Raw genomic sequence first — 18,249 nt, 5'->3', positions numbered from 1 at the left:
GCAGGGAACACAAGATGGTAACAGGGCTATTCTTTCTTTACTAAGGCTACAATGTCCCCTCTTCACTTTCCCCTTTGGCTGATACTGACATGTCCTGCAAACAATATACTATTTTGGCTAATAACCTGCTTGGCAATTTGAGGACTTCTTTATTTCTTTCTCTTCTTTAATATTTTAAAAGTAACAAATAAAAGTAACATTTCATGTAGTGTCATTGCTGTGATTGAGGGAGGGCTGGATGTGAGCAATTTGAGGCTTCGGCCTCCGCTGCAGAGCGGATCTGTGCTGTGTATGTACTTTGCATATAACAATACAATGTATTTATTTGTGTCATGCATTTTTCACCTTTTTGTGTTTTAATTGTGGAGCACCTGCGGCTGTTACAAAACACTTGCATGGATGACCTGTTTGTTAGGGATTCCCGGCATGTGCTGCGGCTGCCGAACAGATGTGAGACATGAAGCCGCGGGGACTCGAACATATTATTTGAGCACACTGAAGACATTCGGTCAGCACATGAGCATGCGCAGATAACACCTTATCCCAGCACGTTCGCTCATCACTACCCAGGGTGCAAAAATAAGCTCTCACTCAGCCCCAGATCCTGAAAAATAGAAACGTTATGGGTCTCCATTTTTTTATTTATTTTTTTTTACAAACGTTGAATATTTTTCACCACTTAAATTAAAAAAGAATCTAGACATGTTTGGCATCTGTGAAGTCGTAATGACCTGGAGAATCATAATCACAGGTCAGTTTTAGCATTTAGTGAACATGGTAAAAAAAAAAAAAAAAAAAACTGTGTTTTTTTTTTTTTTTTTGCAATTTCAACTCCCTTGGAACTTTTTTCCGTATTCCAGTGCACTATATGGTAAAATAAATGAGGTCATTAAAAAAAAACAACAACTTGTTCCACCCAAAAAAATGGCCCTCATATGGCCATATTGACGGAAAAATAAAAAAGTGATGGATCTTGGAAGAAAGGGAGTGAAGAAATAAAATGCAAACATGGAAAATCCCATAGCAGTTAATGGGTTAATATTAACGATGTAAATGATTTCTCCCTTAGGTCACTTATCATTGATTCTCCATTTGTCGCAGTTGTTAATAGTAAACTCTGTGACAAATGAGATAAAAGTTCTATGGGGGAAAAAACCGTGAGGTACAAAACATACGCAATATTTCCCATAACATGACAGAGCATACATCTATGGGGAGTAGTCACAGTCGGTGTTGTTCAGCAGTTTGTTTTCTTCTGCGGCAGAAAGGCTGTGTTTTACTGCACCAGCTTAGTGACTGAATGACATTTCTGAAATCTTATTCACATGATGTTTATTTTTTTCTTGCATTTTTTAAAAATCTGCAGCTTGTCAATTCTCTCATGGGTTTTACAGTATTTTTCATCCATTCAAATGAATAGAAAAAAAACGTTGTAAGTAAAAACGCTGCAAAATTGCCTGGATTGTAAGCAGGGATTTTTTTGGCAAAACTCTTGTTTTTGGGCTAGAAAAAAAATGCTACGAAAAAGCAACGTGTGAACAAACCCTTATCCTGGTTGTGTTCTAATTGGACATAAAATAGAACGGCCATGATGACACGGAGACGTATTACATTCTATGGTGTTTCTATTTGTATCTATTTGTAGAGACGCTCCTTGAGGATTGCATCACAGGATTCAGTGATGACATCACTGGTGATGCTCGGCCATTATGACATCACTGGTGATGCTCGGCCATTATGACAACACAGACGACATTCCCTACTTCTACAATGTACACGGAATCCCAGGTGCCATTTTTGGTTCCTTAGTGACTGAGCGCACTTGTGACTTATCGCACTTGTGACTGAGCGCACTTGTGACTTATCGCACTTGTGACTGAGCGCACTTGTGACTTATCGCACTTGTGACTTATATCGCACTTGTGACCGATCGCACTTGTGACTGACTGCACCTGCAGTTTATCACTATGGCTGGAATGCTTCTAGAACTTTCTCAAATAAAAGAACTATGGATGATTGTTATGAACAATCCCTCTAACATTGAGCTTCTACCACCCGATGGCGTCCTCAGCTTCACTCGCCGGCTGGTGATGCAGCTAGTAAAGGACTGCCTGAATAAAGAAGAACAAGATCAACTAACGTCAGAGTATCTGACTGATTTATGTTACAACATCAGGACATTACTACACCAGGTAAGTGGCGGTGTTCCACACAAGACTTCTCCATAATCATAGATGATAATGGTGGGATAGAAGCTTCTCCATTCCTCCAATATACCATATTATGCAGACCATAACACTCACCCCAAATTTTGGGAAGGAAAATAGGAAGAACATTTTTTAAAATAAAATGGGGGTCTGTCTTACAGTCCGAATTTCCGGTCGCTTACCAGGGGGGGGCGGCGGCAGTGGAGGGGGGTCACAGGAGACAGCTGCAGGAAGCGGGCGGCGGCAGGAGTGGGGCTATGCTGCAGGCCTCAGGCTGGGAGGAGGGGGTTTCTCGGAGGTGTGAGGTTTCGGGCTCTGGGCTTCAAGAAAATGATGTCGATGAGGCAGGAGCGGAGTCCCCGATCTGCTCATTGATTTTATGGAGGTGGTTTTTAAGAAAATGGCCGCTGGAGACGAAACGTGCAGATTGAGATTGAACCAAGATCTGAATCTGCGCATGCACCACCTATAGCGGCCATTTTCCCTCCAGCAGGAAATCAATGGGCAGAGCGGGGACGGTGATCCTGCCTCACCACCAACATTTTCTTGAAGCCTGGGGTCAGCAGCCTCACACCGATGGAAGAACCCCTCCTCCCAGCCCGGAGCCCGCAGCATTGCCCCACTCCTGCCTCCGCTGACTTATCGCGACCCTGCCTCCTGTGACCCAGGTCCACCCCCAGTAAGCTACATTTGGACTGTAAGACGCACCCCCATTTTACTCCCAAAGTGTTTGTGAAAAAGTGCATCTTATAGTCCGATAATTACAGTAAAACATGATGAGTCCCCAGATATATGTCCTTGTATCTGCAGACCGAGGAGCAGATGTCACATACGATGGCCGCCTCCATTGTGCCCTTTCTCATCTCAATTTTTTTTTTTATATCTTTGCTTCTTTATAGGCTGAAGAAAGATCTCAAACTGAAGATTTGGCTTTCTTTAAAGAACTGGCCGGAAAAGTCCTGTCTATACTGGAACCCTCATTGGAACGCCCGGTAAGGATCAATATTAATATACGTATCTGAGGAGACTTTCTGAGAAAAGTTCTCATGATGGCGCGTGATTTGTAGAGTTACAATTGCTGCATCTGTAAATCTTCCACATATTAATTATCTATATTATATCTATTAGGAAACACCAGAAAGCGATGACGAAAGTGGGGAGTATGTGACCCCCCCGGAAACCCCTGACCCTAATAGGAGTCAGCCGGAGCCGAGCAGCGATCTGATGACAGGTGAGCCGATCACTACAGGGAATATCCGGAGATTACACAGAGCAGGGAATAATGGCAGATTCACTCTCTGCTCCATGTAATGGGAACCTGGCAGCACATGTTACATGTAGGAGTGGTGGTAGGGCGGAATAGGACAATTTCCTCTAATAAAAAGGAAACCTTTTCTTTGCAGAAATCCAATGTGCCAGTCAGGAGAAATGTAAGGTAGAAGCCATATGCAAATCAGGATGGAAGTGCACTGGGGGTGTGGAAGAAGAGATCAGAGTGCAGTGACACGCCCCCTGTGCACATCCAGGCTAATTTCCATATGGCTGCTATGCTTCTGCTCTCTTCCCATCACTCACATGTGCAGCGAGGGTGGGGGGCTCATCATTCATGTGATGATTGGGGGTCCAGCACCATTTACATTACATTTATCTATGGATGCCGTACGTTTTCATATGTAGAATCCCCATATAACCAGGATTAATCCCATTTACAGACGTCTTGTCATTTCTCCCTTATATGGCCGGATTATGTATGTATGATGTATGAGTATTATGTATATAGGATTGATATTGACTAATACATTTTATTTCTTCATCCCTTTTTCACTATTTTAGAACCATCAGCGCTGGCGAATCCCGACAGTGGAATCTGTGAGATCCCGGAGAACCAAGAATCCGCCGGTGTAAGTATCATAGAGATATAGGGGTGTCTGTGTATCACCAGATCATGGGGTGTGAGTGACCCGTCCAGTGTTATCCCCCATATAACCATGGGATGGCGCTAACTGTAGAGGAAACTATGGTGTTAGATAATGGCATTTATACTAAAGGGAATCAGTCATCAGGTGTTTGCTATCCCGTTTGAGAGCAGCATGATGTAGAGGCAGAGAACCTGATTCTATCGATGTATCGATTACTTTACTGGGTGCAGCAGTTGAGATAAAATCACTATTTTTTCTGATGCAGATCTGTCAGTGCTCTAAATGCTGAGCCTTGTATAATATTGCCCACACCAGTGACCATCATCTTTCTGTGTACACTGCATAGGCAGAAAGCTGCTCATAAGTGGTGGTGGCAGAGGTACACAGAGCAATAAGACTACATAGACAGATAGTCTTCTAGTGATATCTAGTTCTGGTAAAACACTGATTTTATTGAAACGATAGAACATGGCCTAGTAAATAACATATCACTGGAATCAGGGTATCTGCTCCTACATCATGCTGCTCTCAGATTACATAGAAAAAACTTGGTGACAGATTCCTTGTAAGTTGTTCTCTGTGTGATCTCTCTCATTCCCCAGCACTGTACAATGATGTATGATGACTGGTGTATGGAGGACCCCCTTATATTACATCCATGAGGAGCGTCCGGCTTGTATCGTCCCCTACATTGGATCAGTGGAAATCAGCTGAGACATAATATAGGAGGAGAAGTTTCTGCATCTGTAATCTTAATATCATTTCTTATTCTGTTATAGAGCGTTATCAAATCATTGATCCCGGCAATAAAACCGCATATGAGCGACTATGAAACTTCCAAACTGATCAGCAGCGGACATTATGGGTGAGATTTCTATTAACATAATCCACATTTCTTGGGATTTCCTATGACAATGCTTCTGCCTCTGTGCGCTGAAGTGTTATCATAGGGAAAAGATAGGATCTGTGATAAATCAGCTAAGGAAAGGGATAAATAATATAAATACATTACACTCACCGGTCCTAGACCTCATCTGTTCTTATGCTGCCGCCTCCACCACATCCTCCCGATCCTGTGCTCTGTCCTCTTCTTTTTGGGACTCCATTATGGAGTTGATAATAGTGATCGGTCACACATGGTCATGTGAGGGGTGACCCGATACTGACGCCAATGACATCTGCACCCCCACCATGACTATGTGAGTCCGATCACTGGCCTCAGCAGCAGAAGGGTCCCCTGGAGCATTTTCAATTTAGACCAATTTTTTATCTGGACTGAATCGTATCTACTGGTCAGTTATAGCGAATCTGCCCAAGAAGAATTTCGGTAGATTCTCTCATCTATAATGTGACCTGGGTGAGGGTCTGGCAGACGGGGCATTGAGCAGACTGCCCATCATCTATGTAGTGCTATTTCATAGATTTCTAGATGTGGATTTCTAGTGATGGCCGGACTGCTGGTATCAAACATTAGTACAGAAGATCATGTAATGACTTGTATATACAGACTGTTAATAAGGATTCATTATAACCCACAGATTCTCTTTCTCTCCAGGTCCGTCCACTTAGTGCGCCATAAAGACTCTCAACAGATCTTTGCTATGAAGAAAATGGCAAAGCGGAACCTGAATACTCTACAGAACGTGGAATGGGCCTATCTAGAGAGGGACATCCAAACATTTGCAGATTGTCCCTTTGTGGTCTCCATGCTCTGCTCCTTCCCAACTAGATCTCACCTGTGTATGGTCATGGAGTATGTAGGAGGTAGGACATGTACATTGTATTATATTCACCCCCTGTCTGCTGACATTATCACCGCTCATATCATTAGGATTTACATCCCCACAGAGCATTTATTATAGGTTATCTATTACCATGCTGCCCACAAAGTCTTTGATCTGTGTGATCTCCCTGTATGTTTCCGCTCACTTCTCATCATACGTCATGGTGATCTGCTGTATCAACCCCTCACCGGTCTTATTTCCTTTCTTCTATAGGTGGAGACTGTGGGACCCTTCTAAAGACCAGGGGTACTTTTTCTGTCACCTTGGCCCGCATGTACTTTGCAGAAGCGCTTCTTGCTGTGGAATACCTGCATAGTTACGGTGTGGTGCACAGAGACCTGAAGCCGGATAAGTAAGTGCCCCCGTGATATAATAAAGTTGGATAGTTACCATTTATTATCTCACAGTCTGTGAGGCTAAAACCATCTTCTCTTTCACAGCCTTATGATAACACCTGCTGGACACATTAAGGTCACCGATTTTGGTCTTTCAAAAGTTGGTCTAATGATACCAAAAACCAACAACATCAAGGAATCAGCAGAAGACATCGCCAGAGAGTACCAGGACCGTGAGGTTGGCATTACCTACAGGAACTTAGCTTGTTATTTATAAATCTCAATCATACTATTGCCTTTTTTCTAGATTCTTCATTTCTAGAGAACTTTTCCACTGATATTTTATCTTCTGTCATTCTGTTTTTTAACTTGTCATAAAATCGTTTCATCGGTTTTCACCTCTATATTCTGTTGGTTTGCAGTTCTGTGGCACCCCGTGTTACATAGCCCCAGAGGTCATCCTGAAAGAAGGCTATGGAAGACCTATTGACTGGTGGGCAATGGGGATCATCCTACATGAATTTCTGCTGGGAAGTATACCATTTGATGCTGATACTGTAAATGAGGTTTTTAAAACGATTCTCTTTGGTGAGTAGAATACTGCGATCATTGAGTTGATTGGTTACATTGGTTTAGTTATTTCTTTTGCTTTTTCTTACAGTGCAATAATGAGGTTTCTTTTTTGTATTTTTCTATATAACAGGAGACATAGTTTGGGAATGTGACCGCGCTCCTCCCTTGGATGCTCAGAACCTCATCACTGAGCTACTCAGAAAAAATCCTGTGCATAGACTTGGAACAGGTAACAGATATAATAGTATTAATATTCCCTTATAACACCAAGGACATATCATTCATGTCTATGAGGATTAGCACTTTTCTATCTGCTCGTCCATTTCTTGATCTCCATAATAAGACTTTCAGTCATTTTCCTTCATGTCGGCTCAGTTATATCATTAGTTCAGATTATGATATACTGCTCAGATATGGAGCAGTCGCTGACAATATCCACATCACTTTTGTTTTTCATTTTCCAGGAGGAGCATTTCAGATCAAGGATCATCCATTCCTTAGTGACGTAGACTTTAACAATCTTCTAAGTCAGAAGCCAGAGTATGTCCCTCAGCTTTTATCAGACATGGACACCAGCTGCTTTATCAGTAAGTAGAATGAGACGGCATATAGACTACGAGTCTGTTTGTCTCCTTTTCCTTAATATGTGACAATTGGTTCTCAATAATATTAGTGATAAATGGTGACTGTGTTATACGGACAACTTCTAAAAACACTTTATTACCTATATCTTGTAGATCATTCTGATATAAACAAACATCTGGTCTCAGAGGATGAGGAGGGAACAAGTGAGAATAATGATGGCTTTGACTTCCAAAATTATACATCATCTTCTGAAAAGCTTTGTAAAGTAAGTATGTGATCAATAAGTCCAAAATATGTTAAAAAACAAACCTCTAAAGTACAAAAAATAATTTTATATTTTATTGTTTTCCGGATTTAGCTCTGTACCACCACTACGATTATGGTGAACGTTGAGGATCCCAAGACCCCTCCAGAGTGTACCCCAGCATCCAGCACAATTATCTCAGAAATGTGAGTAGATTATTTGGTCATTACTGGGAGCTCCAGGCTGACATATGTGCACAACACAAATATAGGACATAAATACCATAATATCAAATGCAGCGTCCACTGCCCCATGGTTAGCGGTCATTGTGCTTTTGGCTTCAGAAACCTCTGGTGAGAACAGCCCATGTTTGCAGTCGGTCATGCATTTCTAGTAATGCTCGCACTGTAGGAGAGATGTTGTATAACATGCCAGACATTCTTGGTAGTTGTGTTCTGATCCATAGAATGTAGTTTTGAACAAAAGACTTTCCCCACTGTGGCCTATTAGGCCTTATGCTTACTTGTAATTCACACATTTTTCTTCTTCCAAACAGGCAGCAAGAATCTGTACCAGTAATTAATAGTGACGATGCTATTAGCATCTTGCCATCCTCGTCCCCACTGTCAGGTATGTCCATGTCTACAGCATCAACAATATGAATGTTGACTATCAAGGCTCAAATATTTCCACATGGTTTTTCTGCGATTGGTCTCCTATGGTATCTATATTTCATGGATCACAACTATGTTGACCATGGGTCCATAGTGAATCCCTATTTCTCTAATTTTGTACATGACTTTTTATGTGTTCCTTGAAAGACTTTGTAGCATCCAGGAATCTAGAGATAAATAGAGACTGCGTTATACTGACAACCTATAACAATGCTTCCTTACCTATGTCTTGTAGATCCCTCTGATAAGAGTAAGAATCTGGTCTCAGAGGATGAGGAGGGCAAAAGTGAGAATGAGGAGAATGTTTTCTTCCTAAAAGTAACATCTTATGAAAGTATTCCTAAAGTAAGTATGTGATCAATAAATCTAAAATATGTAAAAAAAAAAAAAAAAAAGACATCTAAGAAAAAAGACCTCTAAAAGAGAGAAAAAAAATATTTAATATTTTCTTGTTATCCGCATTTAGCACTCTACCACCACTAACGGGACGATGAACGATGAAGATCCCAAGTCCCCTCCAGAGTGTACCGCAGCATCCAACACTGACATCTCAGAAATGTGAGTAGATTATTGGGTCATTGCTGGGAGCTCCAGGCTGACATATGTGTAGAACACCAAATATAGGACAGAAATACCATAATATCACATGCACCATCCACCACCCCATGGTTAGCGGTCATTGTGCTTTTGGCTTTAAAAACCGCTGGTGAGAACAGCCCATGATTGCGGACAGTCATGCACTTTTTGTGCAGCCCCCCACACTGTAGGAGAGATGTAGTATTACATGTCAGATATTCTTGGTAGTTGTTTTCCGCTTTGTTCTATAAAACCTAGTTCACTTGTGATTTACACACTTTTCTTCTTCCAAACAGGCAGAAAGAATCTGTTTCTGTGTCTGATAGAGACAATGCTGTTACCATCTTGCCATCCTCGTCCCCACTGTCAGGTATGTCCATGTCTACAGCACCAACAATGTGAATTGTGACTTCAAGGCTCAAATATTTCCACATGGTTTTTCTGTGATTGGTCTCCTATGGTATCTATATTTCATGGATCCCAACTATACTGACCATGTGAACATGCTGAATCCCTATTTCTCTAATTTTGTACAGGACTTTTTATGTGTTCCTTGAATGACTTTGTAGCATCCAGGAACTTAGAGATAAATAGCGACTGTGTTATACTGACAACCTCTAACAATACTTCCTTACCTATGTCTTGTAGATCACTCTGATAAGAGCAACCATCTGGTCTCAGATGATGACGAGGGCAAAAAGGAGAATGAGGAGAATGTTTTCTTCCTAAAAATAACATCTTCTGAAAGTATTTCTAAAGTAAGTATGTGATCAATAAATCTAAAATATGTAAAAAAAAAAAAAAGGCATCTAAGAAAAAAGACCTCTAAAATTAGAAAAAAATGTAATATCTTCTTGTTATCCGCATTTAGCACTCTACCACCACTAACGGGACATTGAACGATGAAGATCCCAAGTCCCCTCCAGAGTGTACCACAGCATCCAACACTGACATCTCAGAAATGTGAGTAGATTATGGGGTCATTACTGGGAGCTCCAGGCTGATATATGTGCACAACACCAAATATAGGACAGAAATGCCATAATATCACATGCACCATCCACCGCCCTATGCTTTGGCTTTAGAAACGGCTGGTGAGAACAGCCCATGATTGTGGCCGGGCATGTATGTTTCGTGCTCTCCCCCACACTGTAGGAGAGATGTAGTATTACATGCCTGATATTATTGGTAATTGTTTTCCGCTCCGCTCTATAAAAGTTAGTTTTGAGCAGACGATCTTCCCCACTATGGCAGTCTTATATCCTATTAGGCCTTATAGTCGGTGTTCTTATAGTGAGACAACCGTTATACTGTTTCCTTGTGATTTACACGTGTTTCTTCTTCCGAACAGGCAGAAAGAATCTGTCCCTGTATCTGATAGAGACGACGTTATTACCATCTTACCATCCTCACCTTCACTATCAGGTATGTCCATGTCTACAGCATCAACAATGTGAATGTTGACTTCAAGGCTCAAATATTTCCACACAGTTTTTCACTTATTGGTCTCCTATGTTATCCATGTTATTTCAAGGATCCAAATTATTTTGATCATGGACCCATACCCATGTGTGTCTTCGTTCGCACACTCAGTTGAAACCATGGGGCCCCTGTACATCCTATTCGGAAGCCCGCTGAGGACCTGGTCCCAACAGAGAATCATGCGGTGTACTGGTGCTCCAGTCCGACCCTGACTAGAGATGAGCGAACCCAAACTTAAAAGTTCAGGGTTCTCCCGGAAGTCAGTTGCAATGTTTGGAGTTCTGGGGGAATTCCGGAGAGAGAGAGATCATTTTCCAGCTGAAAATTTCGGGTCCCTATAGCTTTCAATGGGGTTTGGATTCTAGTTCAAGGTCTGGTACAGTTCTGGTTCCCGAACCCAACTTTGGATTAAAGTTTAGATCGGGTACCAGAAAACGAACTTCCACAGCTGTGCTCATCCCCAATCAGGACTACATGGGACAGGACTAGAACTATTCTACTATATACAGAAAAGATAGAAAACAGATCCTATAAGAATATATTGTTTCTAATTTTTTTTACTTTCTGATCAGAATCTCAAGCTCAAGAAGACAGAAAATCCGTAATAAATCTGAGTACAGAGCAACAAAACTCAGAAAATGCAAAAAAGGGGAAAAAGAGACGAGGTAAGTGTGAGAATCAGCTCCATGTTGTGTGATGTCAATGAGAATCATTCGTGTGGAGTAGATGTCATCTGTCGGTGATGGGATTATCACATGTATGATGGCTGGCAATGATCCCTGACCTCTGTGTGATAATATTCCTGTGACCGCACAGTAGTATCATGTCATATGGAGGCCCATCACTTAATAATAATTTTATTTATATAGCGCCAACTTATTCCGCAGCACTTTACATTACAACTTACATTATATTTATTTTTCTTCTTACAGGTTCCATCTTCCGCCGGTTCTTATCATCCTGCCGGCGCGGATTATCCAGGGCTGCTCGTGTATTTGCTTGTTGTCATTGTTGCCCTAGAACAATCTAAAAGACAGGAGACCTAAGCATCCAGTGCCCTGAAGTCCAGCAGATCCACCATCACTGCTGGACCTGTATAGAAGGACCTTCACCAGCTTCCTGTGGCCTTCTGACTCTTACATCACTACCTGGACATGTTTCGGTAACGCCTCTGTCACCAGGCTCCGCGGTATTCATACTGTTCGCCTGACTAGGCCTTTACTGAACATCTGGCATCTGACCACGGCTGTCTTCCTAACGTTGATTTAATCTATTGATAATATTCATGGTTTTGTTTATCCCATCCTTCAATTCCATTATTAAATTAAATAAAAGTAAAATCAGTTATTGTTGCTCTGATTCCTCTTCATTTTGAACTCACAAATAATTATTTGAGACATTATTACTAGAAGGAGCTCAGGATGGAGGTCACTATACCAAAATGGGGACATTATAGCAGTCAGGGATGATACATGGGGGCTCATTCAGTCAGGGATGAAACAAGAATTGAGGGAGGAGGGTCCTCACTTATCCCTCAGTGACTGAGCCCTCTCACCCTATATCACCACTCAGTGTTGGTGGGGGTTCGGGTATCCATCATCTCTGGGCTTCTTAACCCCTTAGTGACAGAGCCAATTTGGTACTTAATGACCGAGCCAATTTTTACAATTCTGACCAGTGTCACTTTATGAGGTTATAACTCTGGAACGCTTTATCGGATCCCGCTGATTCTGAGATTGTTTTTTCGTGACATGTTGTACTTCAAGTTAGTGGTAACATTTCTTCGATATTACTTGCGATTATTTATGAAAAAAATGGAAATATGGCGAAAATTTTTAAAATTTTGCAATTTTCAAACTTTGTATTTTTATGCCCTTAAATCAGAGAGATATGTCACAAAAAATAGTTAATAAATAACATTTCTCACATGTCTACTTTACATCAGCACAATTTTGGAAACAATTTTTTTTTTTGTTAGGGAGTTATAAGGGTTAAAAGTTGACCAGCAATTTCTCATTTTTACAACACCATGTTTTTTTTAGGGACCACATCACCTTTGAAGTGATTTTGAGGGGTCTATATGATAGAAAATAACCAAGTGTGACACCATTCTAAAAACTGCACCCCTCAAGCTGCTCAAAACCACATTCAAGAAGTTTATTAACCCTTTACGTACTTCACAGGAACTAAAACAATGTGGAAGAAAAAAATGAACATTTTACTTTTTTTTGCAAACATTTTACTTCAGAACCATTTTTTTTAATTTTCACAAGTGTAAAAACAGAAATTTAACCACAAATTTTGTTGTGCAATTTTTCCTGAGTACGCCGATACCCCATATGTGGAGGTAAACCACTGTTTGGGCGCACCGCAGAGCTTGGAAGTGAAGGAGCACCGTTTGACTGTTTCAATGCAGAATTGGCTGGAATTGAGATCGGACGCCATGTCGCGTTTGGAGAGCCCCTAATGTGCCTAAACAGTGGAAACCCCCCACAAGTGACACCATTTTGGAAACTAGACCCCCCAAGGAACTTATCTAGATGTGTGGTGAGCACTTTGAACCCCCAAGTGCTTCACAGAAGTTTATAACGTAGAGCCGTGAAAATAAAAAATCGCATTTGTTTTCACAAAAATGATTTTTTCGCCCACAAATTCTTATTTTCACAAGGGTAACAGGAGAAATTAGACCACAAAAGTTGTTGTGCAATTTCTCCTGAGTACGTCGATACCCCATATGTGGAGGTAAACCACTGTTTGGGCGCACCGCAGAGCTTGGAACTGAAGGAGCACCGTTTGACTTTTTCAATGCAGAATTGGCTGGAATTGAGATCGGATGCCATGTCGCGTTTGGAGAGTCCCTGATGTGCCTAAACAGTGGAAACCCCCCACAAGTGATACCATTTTGGAAACTAGACCCCCCAAGGAACTTATCTAGATGTGTGGTGAGCACTTTGAACCCCCAAGTGCTTCACAGAAGTTTATAACGTAGAGCCGTGAAAATAAAAAATCTCATTTTTTCTACAAAAATGATCTTTTTGCCCCCAAATTTTTATTTTCACAAGGGTAACAGGAGAAATTAGACCACAAAAGTTGTTGTGCAATTTCTCCTGAGTACGTCGATACCCCATATGTGGAGGTAAACCACTGTTTGGGCGCACCGCAGAGCTTGGAAGTGAAGGAGCACCGTTTGACTTTTTCAATGCAGAATTGGCTGGAATTGAGATCGGATGCCATGTCGCGTTTGGAGAGTCCCTGATGTGCCTAAACAGTGGAAACCCCCCACAAGTGATACCATTTTGGAAACTAGACCCCCCAAGGAACTTATCTAGATGTGTGGTGAGCACTTTGAACCCCCAAGTGCTTCACAGAAGTTTATAACGTAGAGCCGTGAAAATAAAAAATCTCATTTTTTCTACAAAAATGATCTTTTTGCCCCCAAATTTTTATTTTCACAAGGGTAACAGGAGAAATTAGACCACAAAAGTTGTTGTGCAATTTCTCCTGAGTACGTCGATACCCCATATATGGGGGTAAACCACTGTTTGGGCGCACCGCAGAGCTTGGAAGAGAAGGAGTGTCGTTTTACTTTTTCAATGTAGAATTGGCTGGAATTGAGATCGGACGCCATGTCACGTTTGGAGAGCCGCTGATGTGCCTAAACAGTAGAGACCCCCCACATATGACACCATTTTGGAAACTAGACCCCTTAAGGAACTTATCTAGATGTGTGGTGAGCACTTTAAACCCCCAGGTGCTTCACAGAAGTTTATAACGTAGAGCCGTGAAAATAAAAAAATCGCATTTTTTCTACAAAAATGATCTTTTTGCCTCCAAATTTTTATTTTACCAAGGGTAACAGGAGAAAATGGACCCCAGAAGCTGTTGTACAATTTGTCTTGAGTACGCCGACACCCCATATGTGGGGGTAAACCACTGTTTGGGCGCATGGCTGAGCTCGGAAGCAAAGGAGCGCCATTTGACTTTTCAATGCAAAATTGACTGGAATTGAGATCGGACGCCATGTCGCGTTTGGAGAGCCCCTGATGTGCCTAAACAGCAGAAACCCCCCAAAAGTGACCCCATTTTGGAAACTAGACCCCCCATGGAACTTATCTAGATGTGTAGTGAGAACTTTGAATGCCCAAGTGCATCACAGAAGTTTATAATGCAGAGTCGTGAAAATAAAAAATATATATTTTTTAACAATAAAGATTTTTTAGCCCCCAAGTTTTTATTTTCACAAGGGTAACAAGAGAAATTGGACCCCAAAAGTTGTTGTCCAATTTGTCCTGAGTATGCTGGTACCCCATATGTGGGGGTAAACCACTGTTTGGGCGCATGGCAGAGCTCGGAAGGGAAGGAGTGCCATTTTGGAATGCAGACTTTGATAGAATTGTCTGCGGGCGTTATGTTGCCTTTGCAGACCCCTAATGTACCTAAACAGTAGAAACCCCCAACAAGTGACCCCATTTTGGAAAATAGACCCCCCAAGGAACTTATCTAGATATGTGGTGAGAACTTTGAATGCCCAAGTGCTTCACAGAAGTTTATAATGCAGAGTAGTGAAAATAAAAAATATTTTTTTTCCCACAAAAAAGATTTTTTTAGCCCCCAAATTTTTATTTTCACAAGGGTAACAAGAGAAATTGGACCCCAAAAGTTGTTGTCCAATTTGTCCTGAGTATGCTGGTACCCCATATGTGGGGGTAAACCACTGTTTGGGCGCACGGCAGAGCTCGGAAGGGAAGGAGCGCCATTTTGCAATGCAGACTTTGATAGAATTGTCTGCGGGCGTTATGTTGCGTTTGCAGACCCCTAATGTACCTAAACAGTAGAAACCCCCACAAGTGACCAAATTTTGGAAACTAGACCCCCTAAGGAACTTATCTAGATATGTGATGAGAACTTTGAAAGCTCAAGTGCTTCACAGAAATTTATAATGCAGAGTAGTGAAAATAAAAAAATATATTTTTTTCCAACAAAAAAGATTTTTAGCCCCCAAGTTTTTATTTTCACAAGGGTAACAGGAGAAATTGGACCCCAAAAGTTGTTGTCCAATTTATCCCGAGTACGCTGATGCCCCATATGTGGGGGTAAACCACTGTTTGGGCGCACGGCAGAGCTCAGAAGGGAGGGAGTACCATTTGACTTTTTTAGCGCAAAATTGGCTGTCGTGTTTGGAGACCCCCTGATGTACCTAAACAGTGGAAACCCCCCAATTCTAACTCCAACCCTAACCCCAACACAGCCCTAACCCTAATCTCAACCCGATCCATAATCCTAATCACAACCCTAACGATAATCACAACCCTAACCCCAAAACAGCCCTAATCTCAACCCTAACCATAACCCTAATCAAAACCCTAAATCCAACACACCCCTAACCCTAATCCCAACCCTAACCCTAATCCCAACCCTAATCCCAAACGTAACACTAATCCCAACCCTAATCCAAACCCTAACCCTAATCCCAACTCTAACCCTAACTTTAGCCCCAACCCTAACTTTAGCCCCAACCCTAACCATAACTTTAGCCCCCGTCGTCACAAAAAAAGTTCAATGTAACCTTTTTTTTGTACGTCGCGTCCGCCATTTCCGCGGATGCGTGGCCGTAACTCTGCCCCCTCCTCCCCAGGACATAGACTGGGCAGCGGATGCGTTGAAAAACTGCATCCGCTGCCCACGTTGTGCACAATTTTCACAACGTGCGTCGGTACATCGGGCCGACGCATTGCGACCGCCCCGTACCGACGCAAGTGTGAAAGAAGCCTTAGGCTACTTTCAGACATAGCGCATTTTTGAGCGCTATTTTGCGGGCGCTTTTCAAAAATGCGCAATGTCATTTTCGTCTGCCGGCAAAGTGAATGAGAAATTCACTTTGCCGTTCAGACACACCGCAAAAAAAGCGGCGCTTTTGTCTGCAAACACGCCGGCGTAAAAAGAATTGACATGTCAATTCTTTACGCAGCGGCGTGTCTGCGTATCCCCCTAGGGCCCCATATTACCTTCCACACACAGCGCCTTTGTCCTGGGTGTCGGCGTCTTTGTACGGAGGGGTTGACACCCAGGACCGGACGTGACGTCGGACAGGAAGAGGGAAGCCCCCGCCCCCCAGTGAAGCAGCATGGAGTCCTTCTGTGTGTGTGTGTGTGCGTGCGTGTGTGTCCCCATGCGACGCTAGTGCCACCATTGTGCTAAGTCGCCGTATGGGACTACTACTCCCATCCGGTATTAGGATGGGAGAGTTGTCCCTGTGTCCGGCGACTTAGCACAATTGTAAAGTTACACAAAACACCTACACACAATACACATACATGACACACAGTACATACAACATATAACACAGAGTATATACTCACCAACAGCACACTTGTAGGCGAAGCCCTCGATCCTCCAGGAAAAAATCCAAAAATAATAAACCAAATTCATACTCCCTGTCCGCAGAATCCATAAAACGAGTGTCCCACGCCGATCGGCTGCTCTCCGGCGATACACTGCCAGGAGCGAAGCTCCTAGCAGTGTATCGCGTACTGTTCCGGAGTTCAATGACTCCGGCGTCTTGGTTAACGGCAGTACAGCTGCGTTGAACTTTCCCACGCAGCACTGCCGTTAAGCGAGAGTGCCGGGGTCAATGACCGCCGGTAAACTCGCTCGCGCATGCGCAGTGACACACCGACAGGAACTATGGCTCCTGTCAGTGTGTTGCTGCAGCCGTGGAGAGCAGACATATCTCTGGATGTGTCTGTTCTCCATGGAAAATCTTGATACGTGGCACTTAAATATGTGGCAATTAAATACGTGACACGTGGCACTTATACGTGATACGTGTCACTTAAATACGTGGCACTGAAATACGTGATACGTGGCACTTTGATACGTGGCACGTGTCACTTAAATACGTGGCACGTGGCACTGAAATATGTGGCACGTGGCACTTTGATACGTGGCACGTGGCACTGAAAGATGTGGCACGTGGCACTTTGATACGTGGCACGTGGCACTTTGATACGTGGCACGTGGCACTGAAATATGTGGCACGTGGCACTTTGATACGTGGCACTTTGATACGTGGCACGTGGCACTTTGATACGTGGCACGTGGCACTTTGATACGTGGCACTGAAATATGTGGCACGTGGCACTTTGATACGTGGCACGTGGCACTTTGATACGTGGCACGTGGCACTTTGATACGTGGCACGTGGCACTTTGATACGTGGCACTGAAATATGTGGCACGTGGCACTTTGATACGTGGCACGTGTCACTTAAATACGTGGCACTGAAATATGTGGGACACGTCGCACAAAAAAGTTACATGTAGTTTTTTTGTGTCGACGGTCCGCCGAAGCACGACGCATCCGTCGCACGACGGATGCGACATGTGGCAATCCGTCGCAATGCGTCGCTAATGCAAGCCAATGGAGAAAAAACGCATCCTGCAAGCACTTTTGCAGGATGCGTTTTTTCTCCAACGACGCATTGCGACGGAAGCCAAAAAACACTAGTGTGAAAGTAGCCTAACCCTAACCCTAGCCCTAGCCCTAACCCTAAATTTAGCCCCAACCCTAACCCTAACCCTAACTCTAACCCTAACCCTAACCCTAACCCTAATTTTAGCCCCAACTTGTCTTCTCCTGCCGGCCGGCAGATGGCAGCAGATGGCGGGCGCACTGCGCATGCGCCCGCCATGATAAAAAAGCCGGCTGGCAGGAGAAGACAGAAGAGGACCCAGGGACCCCGGGTGAGTATGATAGGGTCCCCGAATCCCCCTATTTCTCTGTCCTCTGATGTGCGATCACATCAGAGGACAGAGAAATAACTGATAGCTTTTTTTTTTTTTTTTTTTTTTGCGGTCGCCGGTAAACTGTT

General features: G+C 42.9%; 2 protein-coding genes across 6 annotated transcripts in view; one reads left to right on the top strand and one right to left on the bottom strand.

Annotated features, from left to right (window-relative positions):
• The window catches only part of KCNIP4 (potassium voltage-gated channel interacting protein 4), a 1,385,815-nt gene that overhangs the window by 194,244 nt on the left and 1,173,322 nt on the right, over positions 1-18,249 (bottom strand). The gene's annotated exons all lie outside the window — the stretch shown is intronic.
• On the top strand, positions 1,819-11,587 carry LOC143793211 (microtubule-associated serine/threonine-protein kinase 4-like). The gene is made up of 22 exons (XM_077279976.1): positions 1,819-2,192; positions 3,107-3,199; positions 3,336-3,438; positions 4,041-4,108; positions 4,906-4,991; positions 5,682-5,890; positions 6,124-6,262; positions 6,351-6,483; positions 6,668-6,833; positions 6,949-7,047; positions 7,283-7,405; positions 7,556-7,668; positions 7,762-7,853; positions 8,204-8,277; positions 8,557-8,666; positions 8,788-8,879; positions 9,194-9,267; positions 9,546-9,655; positions 9,769-9,860; positions 10,249-10,322; positions 10,952-11,044; positions 11,312-11,587. The coding sequence occupies exons 1-22, from the start codon at positions 1,968-1,970 to the stop codon at positions 11,407-11,409; spliced, it is 2,466 nt and encodes an 821-aa protein (XP_077136091.1). The 5' UTR covers positions 1,819-1,967; the 3' UTR covers positions 11,410-11,587.

This window comes from Ranitomeya variabilis, chromosome 1, assembly GCF_051348905.1.
Source record: "Ranitomeya variabilis isolate aRanVar5 chromosome 1, aRanVar5.hap1, whole genome shotgun sequence".
NCBI lineage: Eukaryota > Metazoa > Chordata > Amphibia > Anura > Dendrobatidae > Ranitomeya > Ranitomeya variabilis.
This window is presented reverse-complemented; position numbering and strand designations above follow the sequence as displayed.